Source organism: Panulirus ornatus, chromosome 28, assembly GCF_036320965.1.
Source record: "Panulirus ornatus isolate Po-2019 chromosome 28, ASM3632096v1, whole genome shotgun sequence".
Classification (NCBI taxonomy): Eukaryota; Metazoa; Arthropoda; class Malacostraca; order Decapoda; family Palinuridae; genus Panulirus; species Panulirus ornatus.
The window spans coordinates 7,104,137-7,124,771 of NC_092251.1; the positions used below are offsets into that span (position 1 = coordinate 7,104,137).

General features: G+C 37.3%; 1 protein-coding gene across 26 annotated transcripts in view; it reads right to left on the bottom strand.

The window, feature by feature from the left end:
• LOC139757814 (prominin-1-A-like) overlaps nucleotides 1-20,635 on the bottom strand; it is a 232,719-nt gene that overhangs the window by 8,653 nt on the left and 203,431 nt on the right. For 9 of the 26 annotated variants that reach the window (XR_011714708.1, XM_071678660.1, XM_071678677.1 and 6 more), the window contains 10 exons: nucleotides 17,893-18,027; nucleotides 17,341-17,469; nucleotides 13,813-13,998; nucleotides 11,617-11,775; nucleotides 11,153-11,274; nucleotides 3,560-3,610; nucleotides 2,732-2,785; nucleotides 2,144-2,176; nucleotides 1,620-1,754; nucleotides 237-341 (listed from right to left, as the gene is read on the bottom strand). Coding sequence is in view for 25 of the 26 variants with exons in the window: in XM_071678660.1 (XP_071534761.1) it covers nucleotides 237-341; nucleotides 1,620-1,754; nucleotides 2,144-2,176; nucleotides 2,732-2,785; nucleotides 3,560-3,610; nucleotides 11,153-11,274; nucleotides 11,617-11,775; nucleotides 13,813-13,998; nucleotides 17,341-17,469; nucleotides 17,893-18,027 (1,109 nt within the window). In the remaining variant the exon portion in view is untranslated. The remainder of the gene's footprint in view (nucleotides 1-236; nucleotides 342-1,619; nucleotides 1,755-2,143; nucleotides 2,177-2,731; nucleotides 2,786-3,559; nucleotides 3,611-11,152; nucleotides 11,275-11,616; nucleotides 11,776-13,812; nucleotides 13,999-17,340; nucleotides 17,470-17,892; nucleotides 18,028-20,635) is intronic. The other 17 variants (XM_071678676.1, XM_071678674.1, XM_071678659.1 and 14 more) reach the window with 16 other exon arrangements.

Sequence of the window (20,635 nt, forward strand, 5' to 3'; positions counted from 1 at the left end):
TACTGTTAGAAATAAAAACATCCTAAAGATACCATCATTCTTGTTGTCGAACAGCATGATAACTATTAAAAATCATGAGCAGCCAAAAGGAAAGAAAATCCTTGCAAATTCATAACAGATTCCAATTACACAATCTATGAATAAAACAAAATAAAATAAAAAAACACTTACTACTAAAAACAGCCAAACAAACAAACCAACAGCCACACAAGGTGTGCAGTGCAGCATCTACTTACCCAGGCCCGGGGTAATAATACGGAGGCGGTCTCTCGTACTCTGGGGATAGGCTGGGCTGACTGGTGTAACGTGGGGGCCCGCCGCTTGGAGGGTAGTCTGCCCAGCTGTGTGCACACACGGATAGGCAAACTGACACAACCATACCTACACTCAACTACTACTACTGCTACAGTTACACCTTGTTAATATAACCCTCTTCCTGTACCATGCTTTGCAGAAATGATTACACGTGGCCAAAATCCTTTCAGGGGTTTTGCAATTCAAAAAAATCAAATTAAAGGCTACTCCAAGATAAATTTCTGATCTAACAGTACTTAACCCTTTCTAATAAATAAAAGAAGATTTTGTAAATGCTGTATCATCAGTGAGGTCTTTATTGAAGTATTCTGGCCAACTTACCTATACTCATATACACAATTACGTAGAGACAGGTGTTAGTTATTCTTGTGTAAGTTAGTTGTTTTTATCTATTGTATGAGTAACAAGGTGCAACTGTGATGGTTAACTCTGAACCCACTGTGTTCCCTAATCAAACACAGTCATTAATTTCAGTGGTCTCTTAGCTATACATTGTGGTAGGTCAGTGAACTAATCATGATCTGAATCATCATCATTCAACATTAACTTGCTTGTCAAAATAAAAGTGAAAATAGCTTGATCCATATTCAAGAGACATACTCAAGCCAATTAACACTTCTAGTCATACTACTCACTAATGCAATTAAAACATTTTAAGGTTCCATGCTCATGCTTTATTTGCATTTACTGAGTATATGGATGTACTTCTGTGTATATATCCAAGAGAAAAAAGTATTGCTTTATGACTGTATCACATGGTTAAATACATCTACTGAATATGGCTCTCAGGTGCAGCTTTTTGCTTACCAAACATCCTGTCACAATCAGATAAGCAAATGGTGCTGAATCACTTTACAGTGTTACCTAGAACACACTTCACTGTTACCTAGATCATACCTCAAGCAACATTTACATCCATACACTGAATAACTCAGGCCTGATGTTCATAATGTCCTGTTATAATGAAATGCTTAATAATCAGAATGTAGCCTTGAGAAGAAAACTGTAGCCAAAGTGCAAAGCCTGAGCCTTATTTGGAGAAAATAAAACTAAAATGCCTGAAAGGGACTAAATGAAAAAGGCAATTCTCACCTTGGGCTAAAAACCAAAGGCATGTCTTAAAAGTGCATAGCAGAAATTGATATAGCAAATTCACACATGATTAGTGATTTTCATCCACTGATGGTGCTTTCATACAGCACATTTGCCTATCTAAGCAGGAAAATAGCTGTATCAAAGCACTAATAATTGCTGAAGATCACTAAAGTCAATGCATTTCAAACTATAAGGTACAGGAAACTTACTCAGAAGTGTTGATATATTCTGTATGTGGTGGAGAAGCTCGTGAACCACTGTATGGCTGATCAGCTGTATAGCTACTGCTCACATAACCTTCATGGTCACGGGAACGCCGTCGCTGCTTCTTGTCGTAAGCACTGCTTGGGAATATCAATGCTTTTAAGTACTAAATAAATACTCACTCCTTCAGTCAAAACAACTTTATGCAGAATCACAGACATTAGCAAATATACAGAAAGATTATCCAGTCCTATGTACCACTTGATTAAAAAGATATGAGTCACAATATATAAATTCATCATTTATATAGCTTAATTCTATAAAACACCATGCGTTAAATCAATGCAAGCAAAATGAACTCAAACACTTATGATAAAAATTTTCACAAGCTCTGCATGTGTCATATACTTCCAATCAAAGCAATGGGTGCAAAACCTTAAAATACACCTACATTAAGGATTACAAATGAACTCTAACGTCTACTATAATATAGGCATTACTCATAACAACAATAAAAGCAAATAATCACCTGACCAGTATGGGACGTCTTTCCACCGTTTTACTTTATGATAATTGAAGAGAAAAAAATAATTACAAAAGACAGCCCATTAAGCTGGTACATTTTGAGGTAATCACAAAAACAATAACAAACTAATTTACTGTACAAGATGATGTAAATTGCCTCTAGTTCAAAATGCACAATGGAACAGTAATGTTATCCGAGATTCTTAAATATTCAAGGTCTGTTTTGAGCTTACACAATAATAGGAGCCAGATACTTCTCCAAAACTACACCATTATAGATAAATACCTCCAATTATGTTTTCTAGCATTGATAACATCCTTAGAACAACAGTGACCCCAGAGCACAATAGCTCAGCATGTGAACAAGACTACATCAAATCAAACTGCTCTTTTACGATTCTATCATATGTGTAATATCTGCAAGGAATTATCTTCATGGTAAGCAAATGAAGGGGTAAAGGGGCATTCAATTCAGGAGCATTAGAAGAGGCAGCATTAGATTAGGCTGGGTAGGGGAGGGATGATTTGTTAAAGGGGTTATTAGCATAAACGCATCAGTGGCAACATGCATCACACACACCACATTACTTACGTGGTGAGGGGGATGTTGTCCCTCTCAGCATAAGCGTCATACATGGACTCTTGGCTGGTGAAAGAGTTTATACCCTATTAACAAGAGCATTCACCTCATGCCAACTAAAAACATACACACTAAAAAAAATAATAAAAAAAGGTAATTTTCACCCGTAACCACTTTACAGTAGATTCAGCCACTGTAATATATGAACTCCACTAACCATGTCTCCACTTTCAGCTTATGACAATAGGAGCTTTACTGCCTCATCAACACAATATCAACAAAGCTGCCTCTAAACATGTTTGCTTTTAATGATGTCAGAATTTTCTCAGCTGTTAATCATTAAACCTATCATTTTCAACTGTTTTACGGTCATTGTTACTTAATATTTGTCAGAGCCTAAATCATCATAAATAGCATCAGTGTACTGGAATATCTATGACTTTCAAAACGTTTAGAGCACCTCGATCATCAGGAACTTTATGTAGTGAAAATATATCATCTGTGTGTTGGTTCAGACCAAGAAATACATACAGTTTATATAAAACCATGGCATTTGATATAAAATAAATTGATACTTGTCAGTCAATTCAAGATAAAAGAAAGCATTTTTGTGTAAGTCTACTGTACGATGCTTACATGATGAACTTCACCGGACTGTCTGAAGTTACTATACTACAAAAATTATTACATATACCAGATTACCTACATAAGTACATGAACAGAGCATATACAGTGTTGAGACTGTGCGCTAAGAGGTTATACCTACATCTTAAAGGGGAGACATTAATACACCCACCAGACAACATAGATTAATTCCTATCTGTACTCTGACATACTCACTTGGACATAGGAAAGCTGTTCCTCTCATCATATGCATCATACAAGTATTCGCTGTCAAGTAAATATCTTGATATTAATTTGTTATAAAAGTACTAAATCATAACATTAAAAATTACACACATGATAGTTAATATTAGCTGCCAAAGATATCATTAAATCAACTTATTCATGACATGAAAGAACAATTAGAAAGATGAGCACAGCAATTTCACTTTAAACTTTTTAAGTCATACTCAGCAAGTACCTGGTATTGATACTCTTGTAATACATGACAAAAGAGGGCAGGCATCTTTCTCAATAGTTACTGCGATGATCCAAGTTATGTTCTATTGTGGGCTATTTCATAAATCATAATGATTTTGTTTCAAAGTACATTAGAGACAGATTCACCAAACTTCATCTCTCTTCAAAGTACTTTTCTTTCATGCCATTTCCCCTTTACATAGCATGGCTTCTTGTGGAACCTCCTTCATACAGCTAATTTAAAACAAAATTTAGGCAGATCTATGTCCTCTGCATCATCTTTTTGCTATTATTTCTTAATCCAGCAATGGAATAACTGGGTTTATGTGTGGATAGGGAAAATGAGCAAGCAGTCTGAAGGGGAATCCACAAACAAGGAATGCTACTTTAAGCATGAAGTGTTATTAAATTATGAATACCAAATGTTACTGTTACAATTATTACAATGCAAATGACTTTGGATTTCAAAAATATACTGGTCCTTAACACACTGGAATTCTTTGTTACCCAGATTGCCTGTAACTCCCTAATCAAGTCTTCTAAAAAAGGAGAACTAAAAATTCGAACTGCAAAACAATAAATAACCATGAAAAAAGGGTTTTGATATCTTAAACTTTCTAATGAAATAAAAAAAATTTCTTGAACTTTGTACTGTGTCACAAAACAAATATGCTATGCAGGAGAAATAGGTTGAAGTGACAATTCTGATACGAAACCTTAATGCAAAGAAGTGAAGTCATCTGAGGACATCAGAAACTACACTCCCAAGGCAGGTGTGCTTTTTCATGTGTTATGAACACTATGCTTTCTAAAGAAAAAAAAAAATCCACTCCTGCCCAAAATACAACTTTCACACTGAAGATACTTACTCCCTGTATGTCCTCAACCCACAAAAACACACACAAAACTTCACTACACTTTTTGACCTGTGGTCCTGTTTGGTGGATGTGGCTGGCTTTTTAAGTACTAAGGGAGCACCAAAGAAGGGAATACTGGGGTAGGAGGGAGGGTTAAGGTGAGGTATATACACACAAACACACAAATAGACCCAAAGGAAAATTAATCATGGTTAGAAACAGGTATCACTTGGAAAGCTAGCCTCTCTCTGATGGCATCTGTCTACTATCAGATGATTTTATTTGTTTTGATAACTTTATATCCTTTTTCAGTACCTGTTCAACCAGTTACAGCCAATCTCTGCAACAAAGACCATTAATTTGACCGATGACTAAATAGTCAAAAGAATTACAACCTATCATGGAAAACTGGAAACAAGCATAAAATTCTTAAATTGTAATATACTAGAGCTGATTAAATCTTTAAGCATTAATATTTCAAATACTAATGATATAACCAATTGTTAGTGTCACAGCTTTAACAAATATGGGGAATTTTATATTCAAAATAGGAATTTTGCTGCCTAATTAAAATCATAATCCATAAAAATGTAAATAAAAATGAGTACAACTAATACTCATGTTTATAATGTTCAATAAGGGGTATACACTGTATATGAGTAATAAGTAAAAATATAAATGCTATGTTGGTACTGGTATTTGTACTTAAAATCAAGTCCTAGAAACAGTTTAAAGGGAAGGAAATTAATCTTCATATTTTCATTTTCTTATCCCAGGAGCAAATAAATGTTTATATAATAAATTAATATTTTCTTATCCATGAAGCAAGGGGAGAAAGAATAGTGCCCATATTTTCCCTGCGTGTTGTAGACGGCAACTAAGAGGGGCATGAGTGGATGGCTGGAAATCCTGCATTCCCATATAACTTTCCAAAAGAAAGAACACAGCAAGGAGCCAGGTAAGGATTTTCCCTCTAAGGCTCTGCCATCTGTTCTTGACACTACCTCACTCATGTAGGAAATGTCAAACATGAAAAAAAAAAAAAGAATCCATTTTCTATTTTCCCACACCTTTACTTTCCTGTCCCAGGTATTCCTTCTATGGGTCTTCCGAATGGCCAAGAAAACTACAACCACATCCACCAAGTGCATCCCCAGGTCAGAAAGTGTGGTGATGTTGTGTACAAGTCTTTATGGGAAAGCATAAGTACAAGAAAACTGAAGTGTAAGTGTACAGTGTCTTCAGTAAAGTAGCTGCACGTTGGGTATGAGGGCTCTTGTGTTATGATGAATCAGTGATTGTAATTATGGAAAGATGGGCTTTGTCCAGAACAAAGATGAACAAGAGTAACCTGTATATGCTTGGGAAGCAAAAGCTCAGATGGGTTTATCTCTAATGGAATGTTGTTTAAGAAGGTTGGGAGGGCAGTTGCTTATTGCTTGAGGAGTCATTATGAGGCACATATGTTCTGTTAGTGTCATATTTGTCTGGGGTGGGGGATCTGCAAGTGTAGACTGCTGGAATGAAGTAGTGGTAGCCATCTTATTTTCAATTAGAGGGTGGTAGTTTGTTTTGAAGTGCTGTGGGTGGTGGGTTCTAGTGCTGTTGCAAGGAAGTGAGTAACTAGCATATTTAGGGAAGATCAAGTTTGAAAGTATTTTTGTTTCATTGTGCAAGGATTGAATGTTTGTAGTTGTTAGACAGCTGGTGACTGTTTTGAGGTTCTACTTTAGGGGCTTGTAGTTTCTGTTACATCTAGTTTTTGACAATGGAAATACAGGTAGGTATGGCATTTCATATCCATTATACATTACAACTAGGTGATGGATGCGAACAAATGATGCTAGTGTTTGTTATTCCTGATGCGAGCCCACTAAGGTAGGACAGCCTATTTTGGGAAAAAAATGTCTCCTATTTCTGTGGGGTAACACCTGCAAAAATCAAGAGCCTCATGTACACACACCTAGTCTCTACCTGTCATGTTCAGTGCACAAAAAACAAAAAAATACTCACTGCAGGGAGTATGTGGAAAGTATTCTTTCTCCCAGTCCCCTGAGATAATATAAATATATATAGCGAGGTAGCGCAAGGAAACAGACGAAAGAATGGCCCAACCCACCCACATACACATGTATATACATACAGTCCACACACGCACATATAAATACCTATACATCTCAACATATACATATATATACACACTCAGACATATACATATATACACACATGTATATAATTCATACTGTCTGCCCTTATTCATTCCCGTCGCCACCCCGCCACACATGAAATGACAATCCCCGCATGCGCACGAGGTAGCGCTAGGAAAAGACAACAAAGGCTGCATTTGTTCACACTCACTCTCTAGGTGTCATTCCCCACAAAACTTTTCATGGTTTACAACACACGCTTCACATGCCCTGGTTCAATCCATTGACAGCACGTCAACCCTGGTACACCACATCGTTCCAATTCACTCTATTCCTTGCATGCCTTTCACCCTCCTGCATGTTCTGGCCCCGATCACTTAAAATCTTTTTCAATCCATCTTTCCACCTCCAATTTGGTCTTCCACTTCTCGTTCCCTCCACCTCTGACACATATATCCTCTTTGTCAATCTTTCCTCGCTCATTCTCTCCATGTGACCAAACTATTTCAAAACACCCTCTTCTGCTCTCTCAACCACACTCTTTTCATTACCACACATCTCTCTCACCCTTTCATAACTTACTCGATCAAACCACCTCACACCACATATTGTCCTCAAACATCTCATTTCCAGCACCTCCACCCTCCTCCGCACAACTCTATCTATAGCCCACGCCTCGCAACCATATATCATTGTTGGAACCATTATTCCTTCAAACATACCCATTTTTGCTCTCCAAGATAACGTTCTTGACTTCCACACATTCTTCAACGCTCCCAGAACTTTCGCCCCCCTCCCCCACCCTATGATTCCCTTCAACTTCCATGGTTCCATCCGCTGCCAAATCCACTCCCAGATATCTAAAACACTTCACTTCCTCTAGTTTTTCTCCATTCAAACTTACCTCCCAACTGACTTGTCCCTCAACCCTACTGTACCTAATAACCTTGCTCTTATTCACATTACTCTCAGCTTTCTTCTTTCACATACTTTACCAAACTCATTCACCAGCTTCTGCAGTTTCTCACACGAATCCGCCACCAGCGCTGTATCATCAGCGAACAACAACTGACTCACTTCCAAGCTCTCTCATCCACAACAGACTGCATACTTGCCCCTATATCCAAAACTCTTGCATTCACCTCCCTAACAACCCCATCTATAAACAAATTAAACAACCATGGAGACATCACGCACCCCTGCCGCAAACCAACATTCACTGAGAACCAATCACTTTTCTCTCTTCCTACATGTACACATGCCTTACATCCTCGATAAAAACTTTTTACTGCCTCTGGCAACTTGCCTCCCACACAATATATTCTTAATACCTTCCACAGAGCATCTCTATCAACTCTATCATATGTCTTCTCTAGATCCATAAATGCTACATACAAATCCATTTGCTTTTCTAAGTATTTCTCACATACATTCTTCAAAGTAAACACCTGATCTACACATCCTCTACCACTTCTAAAACCACACTGCTCTTCCCCAATCTGATGTTCTGTACATGCCTTCACCCTCTCAATCACTACCCTCCAATATAATTTCCCAGGAATACTCAACAAACTTATACCTCTGTAAGTTGAGCACTTACTTTTATCCCCTTTGCCTTTGTACAATGGAACTATGGAAGCATTCTGCCAATCCTTAGGCACCTCACCAAGAGTCATACATACACTAAATAATCTTACCAACCAGTCAACAATACACTCGACCCCTTTTTTAATAAATTCCACTGCAATACCATCCAAACCTGCTGCCTTGCCAGCTTTCATCTTCGGCAAAGCTTTTACTACCTCTTCTCTGTTTACCAAAGCATTCTCCCTAACCCTCTCACTTTGCACACCACCTCAACCAAGACACCCTATATCTGCCACTCTATCATCAAACACATTCAACAAACCTTCAAAATAATCACTCCATCTCCTCACATCACCACTACTTGTTATCAACTCCCCATTAGCCCCCTTCACTGATGTTCCCATTTGTTCCCTTGTCTTACGCACTTTATTTACCTCCTTCCAAAACATCTTTTTATTCTCCCTAAAATTTAATGATACTCTCTCACCCCAACTCTCATTTGCCCTCTTTTTCACCTCTTGCACCTTTCTCTTGACCTCCTCCCTCTTTCTTTTATACATCTCCCACTCATCTGCATTATTTCCCGGCAAAAATCGTCCAAATACCTCTCCTCTCTTTCACTAATAATCTTGCTTCTTTATCCCACCACTCACTACCCTTCCTAATCTGCCCACCTTCCACACTTCTCATGCCACAAGCATCTTTTGTACAATCCATCACTGCTTCCCTAAATACCTCCCATTCCTCCCCCATTCCCCTTACATCCTTTGTTCTCACCTTTTTCCATTGTGTGTGTGTGTTTGTGTGTGTGTGTGTGTGTGTAAGTGTGTGTAAGTGTGAGTATGTGTTTGCATCCTCCCAGAGTTAAGTACAAGAATTCATTCCCAATTGCATGGGGTATATCAAATGTATAGTCTCTATGCACCTTTTGTAACAATCAGTTTGCAGGAGATGAGATTCATTTTTTCTTGTTCCCACATTACAAACATGAGCAGTACATGCAAAATCTTCTCCAACACAGATGTATAGAGGCAGCCTTGTGGAAATGTACTCCCTTAAAACTGTACAAATGAATCACTTAACAAATCACCACGTCAAAAGACATAACCTCTTTATGAAATTTAACACGTGAATTATTCATACACATTTTTCAGCTCTGCACTCATTTTCTGCATTCTAGAAAGTTAACTAAGCGCAACTTTTTGCAAAATTTCAAACTTAATCTATCATAACTATGATATTTAGATATAAGATACCAAGCATTTCAATTCTAACATAGCCTATTGCTATCATGGAACTTTTATTTAAACAATGACACACAATAGTTATGAGACATATGATATCCTTTTCCCTTCTGGTGAAGGACCCTGATTCTCTAACCCATAAACAATAGCTGACATCAACTGATGTTCTCGAAGAAACAATGGCCAACATTAATTGAAGTTCTAGCTTTTCCTACCATTGTTTAAACATCCAGCAGACTTAATATACCATCAACAGCCTATAAATGTCTCATCCATAGATAAGAAAGCATGAGAAGAAATTTTGCTATCTTCAGTACCCCAACAACCAACACTACATGCAGATGGTCACCAACCATACGATCATGTGTACACAGTAACAAAACAAAAAAATTTCTTTTTTTTTGAAGGCTCCAATCACAGACAAAAGTCCACATCAAGGCTGGGCCTTAATTAAAATATAGAGAGAATTATGAACCAGAAAAAGAAAAGACAAGGGAAAGCATTTGTTGAATGACTTCAGCTATTAGGAAGAACACTTATATGTATCATTTGGGGAGGGAAGTGAAGAATAATAATAAGAGAAATGTGAGCATTAAGTGACTTGCAGAACAATATCAATAATGGATTATGTATGAAAGGAAAGAGAGGTGTCCTCAGTGAACCCACTCTCATGGAAGAAATTATGTAACAATAGCTCGTAATTTACTCTAAGTAATCCTGGGGTAATGGATGAATTCAATAAAATGGTTTGGAAAGACCAACAATACATCCAAAGAAACACCTCCAATATTCTCCCCTGACATACCAGAAACTTAATCTCTTTACATTTATATGTAGAGTGAACAGCGTGATATTTCTACATACATTCATGTTACTCACAAATAATACTGTGTCTGGGCATGAATTATGAATACAACCTTCAGTATTTATAATGAAACAAATCCTTCCACAACCTCCCTATATTTGGCAACCACATAAACTCCCCACACTTGGCAACCAATCTCCTTCACTCTGAATTTTAGTGTGAAAAAGGGTAAGATTCTACATCTATCCATGTTATTTACCACCAACACTGTGCCTGTGGCCTGTGTGGGAAATATCAAGATCAAAAGGTAATAATATAATTATCACATCCTTCTAGTTAGGCCATAACAGCAACCAAATAAAACTTTATTTCAAAAGGATATCAATGTCCATACCTAACAGTGATGCTTAAGCCATTTACTTTAAAAAAAAAGTTAGTTACAAAAATATGCTTCTGACTAAGAATTTCCAGATGGAATCCTATATCTTATGAAAATAGTCGAAATCTGCAACCTACATCACCATAATGTTAATGTCAAGATGTTATTCACTTAATTGAGATGCATAAACACTGGTTAGTATGTTTTACTTATTATCAAACACTAGCACAGTAATAAATGTCATTAGCCTATAGATGCTGCAAAATCTTAACTCAGCACAACCAACCTTGGATGCATATACAGAAATAATTTCGATTTGACAAACACTTACGATTCATTGAGAGGCCCCGGGTATGGTTCTGTTTTTCGGTAGAGAGATGACAGGTGAACAGCCAAAACCATTGCTGGTATGAAGAAGAAGAAGACCCAACCCACACTTGCCCAGAAGCCATTCTGTTAAAAATAAAAAAATCAATGCTTTGTTCACATTATACTACACCAATAGAGTAATGGTATTCACCATCATAATGTTTAAGAAATTTTGGACAATCACATTTGACTTCCATCCCTGAATGGTTTCTTATCTATATCTTTCACTCTGGGGTAATGAATGATGTATGATATCCTCCTTGTGAATTCAATCTGATTTATCTATGTTGTCATACACAGCTGAATTCTAGCCAAAATTTGTATTTTTTGAATTCAGAACAATACTAAGCTCTTTCTGTAATCACAACAGTAAGACTCACACAAAGCTTTACACAGAAGTGACAACACCATGCGAAAGCTACTTACGAATGGGTACATGATGTCTTTACATACAGCTGAGGTTGTGGCATTGTATATTGTAGATACAGGTCCACAACGACCAACATCACTTTCCACTGCAGTCTCTACATGCCATAGATATTCATCAACATCTGCCAGGAAATCTTCTGAGAATCGGGCAACAAGCTGCATGAATTGAGATAAAAGAGGTAAAAACATGGCAACAAACAAACAAAATAATACTTTTCAGCGCAACAAGTAAACATGCTGACTTTGTGACTTCTTAAAAATAATCAGTAAACATATGGTATAGACCCTAAACTCTGCCTTAATTTCCTTTATAAAACTAAACTTATTCATTCATCTGGTTTCAAAATATTATAAAGAAGGCAGAGAAAGGTTGTGTACATATGATATCATTGTTCATTTGCTGCTAATGCTACCTTCCTAAGGTGGGATAGGCAATTTGGAAAAAAAAAAATAAATCCATCCACTTATGAAAGCCCAATGCATTCCAATGTTCATGGTATTTCATGCTTACTTACCTAATGATATTCTCAAGCCTTACTCAGTTTAAAATTTCTTGATGTCCTGACCATCAACTCCTTTAGCCTTATCAAAGCAAAACTCCACCTTTACTAGAACCTATATTCTACTTCTGCAATGTCTTGCATATTCTCTGATAGGCTGATTCCCACTAACTTTCTAGTGTTACTGACATATCTTTTCTATTGCAAAAGAACAGAGCTTTAAAAGTGTTCTTAGACCTATGATAGATTTCAGACTTTTGATGTCTAATGGTACTTTTCCATAAGCTCTTCAGTGTCCACAAAAAAACTTGTCTGCCTTCCCATACATTTTCACAGGTAATATCAAACTTACATTTCAGTACTTTTGCCTTCTCTCCAGTGGCCTTGATTACCATTTGCATTAGTCTGGGCAAGAAATTGGCATGGTTTCTGATGTATTCTAGGTCCATGTTTTGGTTCCATTGTGTCTTGATGAGCTGTTGTTGGAATCAGCCATCTGATCGTGCATTCTGAGTGCCCAGTGTGCCTAGAAATTTCACACGTACCCACCTTCTCTAGTTTCCAGCAAGAATATGGGCTTTCTCCTCTTTAAAAGGTAGGAGCCAACCATCCTGAAGCACAGGTGGAAGAAATACAGTGCCCTGAAGTGAAATTCTCCAATGAAGTGGCAGCCAGGAAGAGTAGCTGGTGCTCATACCATTACAAACACTAGTCTCAGTGACTAGATGTATGAAGATTTCATCCTAAGAGCATCATATGCTTGTAAACACAATAAACCTCAGCTGTGTACTGCCTTTGAAAATATATGGGGGGCAGACAATGTTCTTTATGAACACAATAAAAAACCTGGCCAAAAGACAGCCAAGCCTTATGAATGTAGTTGTCCCTCTCTATAAACCTACTAAAAAACAATTGCCAATAATCTTTCAAGTTAAAAAAAACTAAATTAATCCCTGTATTACACTGACATGTAGTATGACTTTTTCCTTATCCTTTTTGCTCCAAATCTCTCTCCCAATTCTTTCTCAAATGTTTTTAATACCTTTAAAATGAGTCTTGCATCTCGTTTTTATCATCACACTTCCCTAACAAGGCCTTCTTGATTCTTTTATCCACTGGAAATCCCCATTTTATCCTACTTAAACATTCATGGAGCAACAGATGAACTGATGGCATTATCACTAATGTCTGTGGACCTCAAGGCTATTTTTTTTTCTTTACCCTCTTACTTTAACAGAATAATGCACTGGAGGTGGGTAACTTATAGTCACATTATAACCCAAAATCCTGATTTGATGTCTTTGTTTATAACAGTCTGTTAATATCAATTTTTGCTCAAAAGTATATATTTTGAATGTGGAGTTCCAAGTCTACATAAGCAGATCAGCAACTATAGCATATCTCTAAACAGTTATGTGTTCTTTTATGCTTAACTTCCCTTCTCACCATAATGTTCAGAACAAATGAACTATGGCACTGTTTGCACATGTCCAATCTCTATCTTATCATGTACAGTATACTGAAACCAAAACTGTGTCCACAGCCAAGCTACACAGACTACTCCACTGTTTACTTTGATTGTTTTACATGGAAGTATAAAAATAGAATCATACAACAAAAAAAAACAAAAATTCTAATGTAAATAGAAAAATTATAATCTTTAAAAAACAAAAGTAGGAATAACTTTGTTTACCTCTGTCACTTCACGGGAACCATTTACACGTAAATACTGCTGCGCAAACTCAGCCTGACTAATGAGGTCTCCAATAGCTTCACGTAAACTTGTCTTGTTGAATTTAAGATGTTCATTGAGTCGTGCAGTAGTTTTCTTCAGGTTCCTTGTCAGTGAACCAATTGATGTCACCCAACGTTGTAAGCCCTGAGAAAATAAACAAATTTCACTAAAATTAGTAGTTTGAGTTCTGCACAATCATTACAAACACCTGATAACTTCAAGTTGCTAGATATCATGATCTGCAAAAACAGGCAATCAAAAACAAATGGCAAGGAAGGACTGCATTAAAATAGGTTTACTCCTGAATTTAAAGGATATATTCACCAAAAATCTTTGGATTTGGATTAATATGAACTTATAAAGGTGATGAATCATGTTTGATGCCTACATAATACAAGAATGTCATCAACTCTTCCTTCTGATCTTAAAGGTGTGAGGAACAGTTTATTCATAAGATGTTCCAGAGACATACTGCCAGTAAAATTAACTGACAGAAAAAATTCAGAACTTCTGAGATCTTCCACTTTGAGTGATACAGGAGGAAAAGATTCTTCAAAATTTCTCAGAAAGACCAGAGATCACCAAACTCTTGCACTGTCTCTAAGTAGAAGGGTAAACATCATATAAAAGATCATCTGTTAAGCATTCTCCATTCTTTCTTTATAAGCATCTTTCTGGAGAAATATTATGTAAAACCTTACATATGCATTTTCCATAATTCATCATGAACATCATTTTACAATGTCAAGCAAAAGGATTTCAAAGTCCACAACTTTTGACGCTGGATCCTTCTTAGTTAAAAATGATTATAGACTCCAGATAATCTCACAATGGTACAAGCAAATATACAGTTGCCTCTTGCACCTGGGTTCTTTTACCTAGTTTGTGGACAGCAGAGTCAATAAACCTTGAAAACCAGGCAGTATGGTAATCGCCTTCTCGAGGACTATAATTGGAAGAAAAAGATTATATGAAACTCTTGTACACTCATGCAGAATATTTCAAACAAAGATGTTAAAGGAATGTCTCAGGATTGATACAGTGGGAGGATTGTGTATGAAAGTTGTATGAACAACAGATGCATCGAGTTCGTGCACAAAGTGAAAAATGAAGCACTTTTATAAGTGATGAAATCATGTCTAATTTTAACACATACTAGGCACTGGTTGATGAAGTTTGTGAGTAATGTTGTAGATGCTGTATGTACCTGATTTACCTCAGTGAATTGGAAAGGGAGTAAGAATAATATATTAACTGAAAGGTAAATGGATAGAGTGGATAATCCGAGTCCAAACAGCACTGCTCATGAAAGGTAAACCATTTCCCATGTGAGCCTCATGCTTGCCTAAAATGGTACTGAGGTGGCTTTTACTTGCTTGCATGTAATTTCAATTTGCAACTAAACACCAAGTGTCAAACAAATATATAAGAAATAAGTTCACCATGGCATTCAATTCTATTTCCATTTAATAGTACTATAACATTTAAAAATCACTATGCAGTAATTAAATCTGATCATTTCTTAATGACTTTTTTATTCATTACTCTACAGTGATCTCCTGAACAAGCTTTGCTTGCTTGAGCAATTTTTTGGTGGAGCAGTTGGTTGCACTCCTTCACTCTGCTCACATTCACTACTACCAAACATTCCAATCTACAGTAATGACATTGGTTCTTACTGTCTTTGAAATAAAAACTGGAGAGATGCAAGTCAGTAAGAGGGTGCTAGCCATAGAGGTGTTCCTGACAATTCACTCCTACTGATATGATCCACATGGAATCAGCTAATCCTTGTGCCATCTCAGACAACGAAGTCCTTGGCCTCAAGTGGGAGTCTGCCTAAATACTGCAAGCTCCATGGAGTAAAATAAATAAATAAACTGTTTCTCTGTTGCTATTAAGAACATGATCTGGTGTCTCCAAAAGAAGTAGGAATGGCAAAGATTTTTTTCATCAATTACTGCATGGCTGTTGTCTTCATTAAAAACTGGACCCATCAACCCAGGTTCAACTTTTTCAAAAGATGGAACAATCAACAACCATCAACTCTTTCCATTAATGTGCTAAGAGCTCTGAGCTTTGGTCAACATTCATGTTTCCTTGTTCTCTCTGAACAAAGATAGCCCAACACAAAATCCAACAAGTCTGTCCAAACTGTCATTAGTTAACAGAGCTCTCGAAACCTTGGGTCTTTGAACATTTTCCTTGTTGGACAATCACTATGGAAATCTACACACCTCTTAATCACCTATTTGTACTATAGACAAAGGGAATTTTACACCCAAAGGACCCATCTCTTAAATATTTACTACTATCATACAATTTATCAAATTCATGTATGCTGTCTGCATTAACCATGTTCTCAGTCACCATGATCAAATTCATATATGCTGTCTGCATTAACCATGATCTCAGTCACCATAATCCATTCATCCACCACTGTTATACTATCAAAGTACTTCTATATATCTTTTTTAACAGGTTTCCTGCTTATTTTCATGTTATCTTCTCTGATTCCTCTATTCCTAATCTCTTAAAAACTGTCTATATCACTAATCTATTTCAAAAACCTTAAATGTTGCAGTCAGGTCATCCCTCACTCTTCTCTCTTCCACTGTCAGCAAATTCAAAGTATTTAGTCTTTTCTCTTCATTCTGGTACCATCTTTGTTACCTCCTTTTCATCAAACAAAACATGTTTGCTAGCTAACATAACACCAATTATGATGCTAGATTCCTAAGGTGGTAAGGTAAAAGTATTACAAAGCTTAAGTGATAGCTATTCAACTGGGAGAAAGCATAAAACACGTCAAGGAAGACTTCTGAGGATGGGCAAGGGTAACAAGTGAGGGTACCCATCTTAATGCTGGGACCCTTTGTTCAAATGTGACTTTGTTCACAGTCCATAATTCTGTCACTTACTACCATATGGTTCTCTCTCTCGCATGCACACACACACTCACACAGACAAACATCAACAAAATAAAATGTGGATAACCTAAACTCTCTTCCTTTGGTTTGCTCCTCGGATTTATACAAAAAGTGATACATCAGTAATGCTACTGAGAGGTTATATATTAGCATTTCTTTGTTAGCTGTTAATGTATACTGGCTATATGTATGGTGAAACCTTGAACTTGGCACAAATCATGGTTCCAATTCCAAGAAAGGAATAATAATAATAATAATAATCTTTCTTTTTCTTTCATACTATTCGCCATTTCCCGCCTCAGCGAGGTAGCGTTAAGAACAGAGGACTGGGCCTCTGAGGGAATATCCTCACCAGGCCCCCTTCTCTGTTCCTTCCTTTGGAGAGAAAAAAAAAAAAAAAAAAAATAACAATAAGGGCCACCCAGTTTTAAGAATGATTCCTTCAGTTATTTTTGGAAAAAAATCCTAGAAAAATATTTGCACTACTTTTCAACACCTTAATAAAAAGAAATGAAAAGGAAAAATACATTAATACAATTACTAAAGTAATTCTTACCTCCAAGAATAGGGCATCATTTTTAAGCTTGAAAGACACTTGGTGATATCCATTGGGTAACTGGTCAGCTGTTTGGTTGAGTAAAGCTGCTAACTCCATGAGGTCAATTGTAAGAACTCTCTTCTCAAGCTATAAAACAATACAATAAACATTAATCTTTATTACTTGAAGGATGTGAAATTCTAATACACACGTAGCAGGATGGACTTGGGCAAGAAACCATTATATGACAACTTGAAATGTGATAACAGGGAAAACAAATATAAATCATTTCAGCTTGATATAACATTTGAAAATTGAACAAGGGCAAATAGCTACAAAACACTTGTAGGAGCCTGTTGAAACTTTGCACTAGAGCTGCTCCCTGCCAGTGGCCTGTTAAGGGTGAAGCACTAAAGGCTAAAGAGCAGCACTGGAGTCCACTAACTATGGAGACTCTTTTGCTGTGGCCATCCCCCTTGAGGAAGTTCCCATTGGGAACGGGAGGCAGAGATATAGACAGATAGATAGAACACATGTAACATTAAGTCAATACAAATCTAACGAGCTTACGATGTCAGTGTAGTAGTCCCATGTATCCTTGTCTGCCACTGAGGAGTTGGCTAGTTCCCACAGCTGTTCTTTTGCATCCCTTGACAGTATCTCAACATCAGTATCAACATGAATTTCAAGCATCAGCTGATCAATCTGAAAATACAATAATTACTCTGTAGGTATTAGTTGGTAGGGAGCCACAGACTAAGAAGGTATATTACCAGTACTACCTGCCTGGGTATCAGGAGGGATAGTGAAGGCTGCGCAGAGAGCCAGCACTTCAGTGGTTGTCAAGTTGCACTCCTCTGGCCCAGGTAGTTCTCTTATCTTTCTGCCTCACCCACACATGGACTATTGGCTTTCTGTCCACATACATACATCTCTCCTAGTCACATATAACAAAAGACAAAAGTAATAGGTAGGAACAATTAGATACAACATTAGGAAGAAGTAGTAGGTAGGAATGTTAGGCAGGAGCATTAGGTAGTAGTAGTCAGTGGGACTCTGCAAACACAGCACTAGACTTGCCCTCTGCCAGTAGCCTGTTAAGGGTGAGGCACTAAGGGCTAAAAAGCAGCACTGGAGTTCCCTAGTTATGGAGACTATTGCTGTGGCTACTCCCTTGAGGGAGTTAGAGGAAACAGGCATCAGAGATATGGAGAGACAGACAATAGATAGATAGATAGTGTTACTCACCTCACCTTTCCTAAATACATTCATCATACTAAACCTTCTTGATAATATTCATGTCATATTCAACACGACGTCTCCTAATATCCAGCAAGGTGGCATATGCTGAGTTTACTACAAAAATAGCCGTTCTTGCATTGAGCACAACACTCGCCAATGTTTATATCTATTTCAACCAAGCACAGTGCAAAAAATTTTGTCCTATCACAGTCTTCCCATCCTTCAACTTAAAACATCCTCCAGGTCATCCTTTTCATAAGTATCCTTCCATAAACATCATATGGCAATAGTAATGACCTCACACACCCTAACACAGACCTACCTTCATCTGGAAGTATTCTACATCCTCCCTTCCAGCTCGCCCACACATTTTCCTCACAATAAAAACTCCTCACTTCAACTAGTAGCTTTCCTCACATACCATATACATTTGTAGCACCTTCCATAAGGTGTCTCTATCAACTTCATCACAAGCTTTCACCAGATTCATAAATGCCCTAACAAATCCTTTCCTTTCTCTACGTATTCTTACAAAAATTCCTCAAAGTAAATACCTGATCCACATATTCTTTTTCACGCCTAAAACCACAATGCTCTTCTGCCCATGCCACCATCCTCTCAATCACCACTCTCCCATACAACTTGCCTGTAATTCTCAGGAGACTTATACCTTTGTGATATGAGCATCTACTTTTGTTCCCCTTTGCATTTATAAACTGGCATTATACTGATACTCTGCTAGTCCTTAAGCATCTCACCTTGAGTCATACATATACTGAAAATCCTGACTAACCATTCCATACCATTCCTAAACTTTTCTCCTCTCTTTCAAGGACACATGTTGCCATCTACTGTTTCCTGTGGGACAGGGTGGCGACAGGAATGGATGAAGGCAAGCAAGTGTGAATATGTACATGTGTATATATGTATATGTCTGTGTATCTGTATGTATATGTTGATATGTATATGTATGTGTATGTATATGTACGTGTATGGGCATTTATGTATATATATATATATGTGCATATGAGTGGATGGGCCATTCTTCATCTGTTTCCTGATGCCACCTCGCTGATGCAGGAAATGACAATCAAGTATAATGAATAAAATGAATGAATAAATACAAGAATATATGAGCCGCACCTCCCATTGCTAACAGGTAAAGTTGAGAAGTCATATAGGACTGCTGGGAACATAGTACATGAAATCCCGCACGAATGGATGCCCAGACATTATCTGGAATGATCTACAAGTGACAAGGGAAACCATCTATTTTTACACAGATTAGAAGGAAGGATGATAAGGAAAGACAGTGATAACTAAGTGTTCATTTCGAAAGAGCCGTGAGGACGATTCATAATAGAACACATCACTGAAGTTAGAAGAGAACCTGGAACAAGGGGTCACAACTGGTGGTTCAACAAGAGAGGCATATGGAAGGGAATAAGGAAGTGTATGGAGGGGAATTGAGGAAGAGATGTATGGAGGGATGTGGTAAAATATTCCTCCAAAATAGGAGCTGTGGGCCCGAGCAACAAGCTTATGGACATAATTGCCATCATCAATGGGAACTCGTAGTTTCCATTCTAAACAGTTATTTTTGTAAAAAGTAAAGATTTACTAGTAAGAAAAGTGAGCTTCTGCCAAATGGTCACTGGAGATGGTAGGGTACTCACTGTTTTGGAACAGTACAGATAGGTGGAAAAAAAAAATTCATGAGTGGAAGTGTCTTAGGATGACCCAAGGTATAGTTCTCAGACTGAATCTGAGAATATGTATTCAGTAGCAAGGAAGTTTAGGAAATGTAAAATGCATTGTGGCCAGGGTGTTAGCAGGATGGGCTGTATGGAGTGATCCTGTTGTACAGAGGGAACCAGAGCTATTAGTTGACTGATATAAGTGAAACATTCCACTGGATTGATGTGGTATATGGGAAGCAAAGTGATGCCAAAGGGCTGAATACAGATAAATGAAGCAGTCATTGTAAATCATGGAATGGTGTGTTTGAGCTTGACAGTACATGGAAGGCTCTGGATTCAGAGAAAATGTGGATGTAGGCAAATGAGGCCAT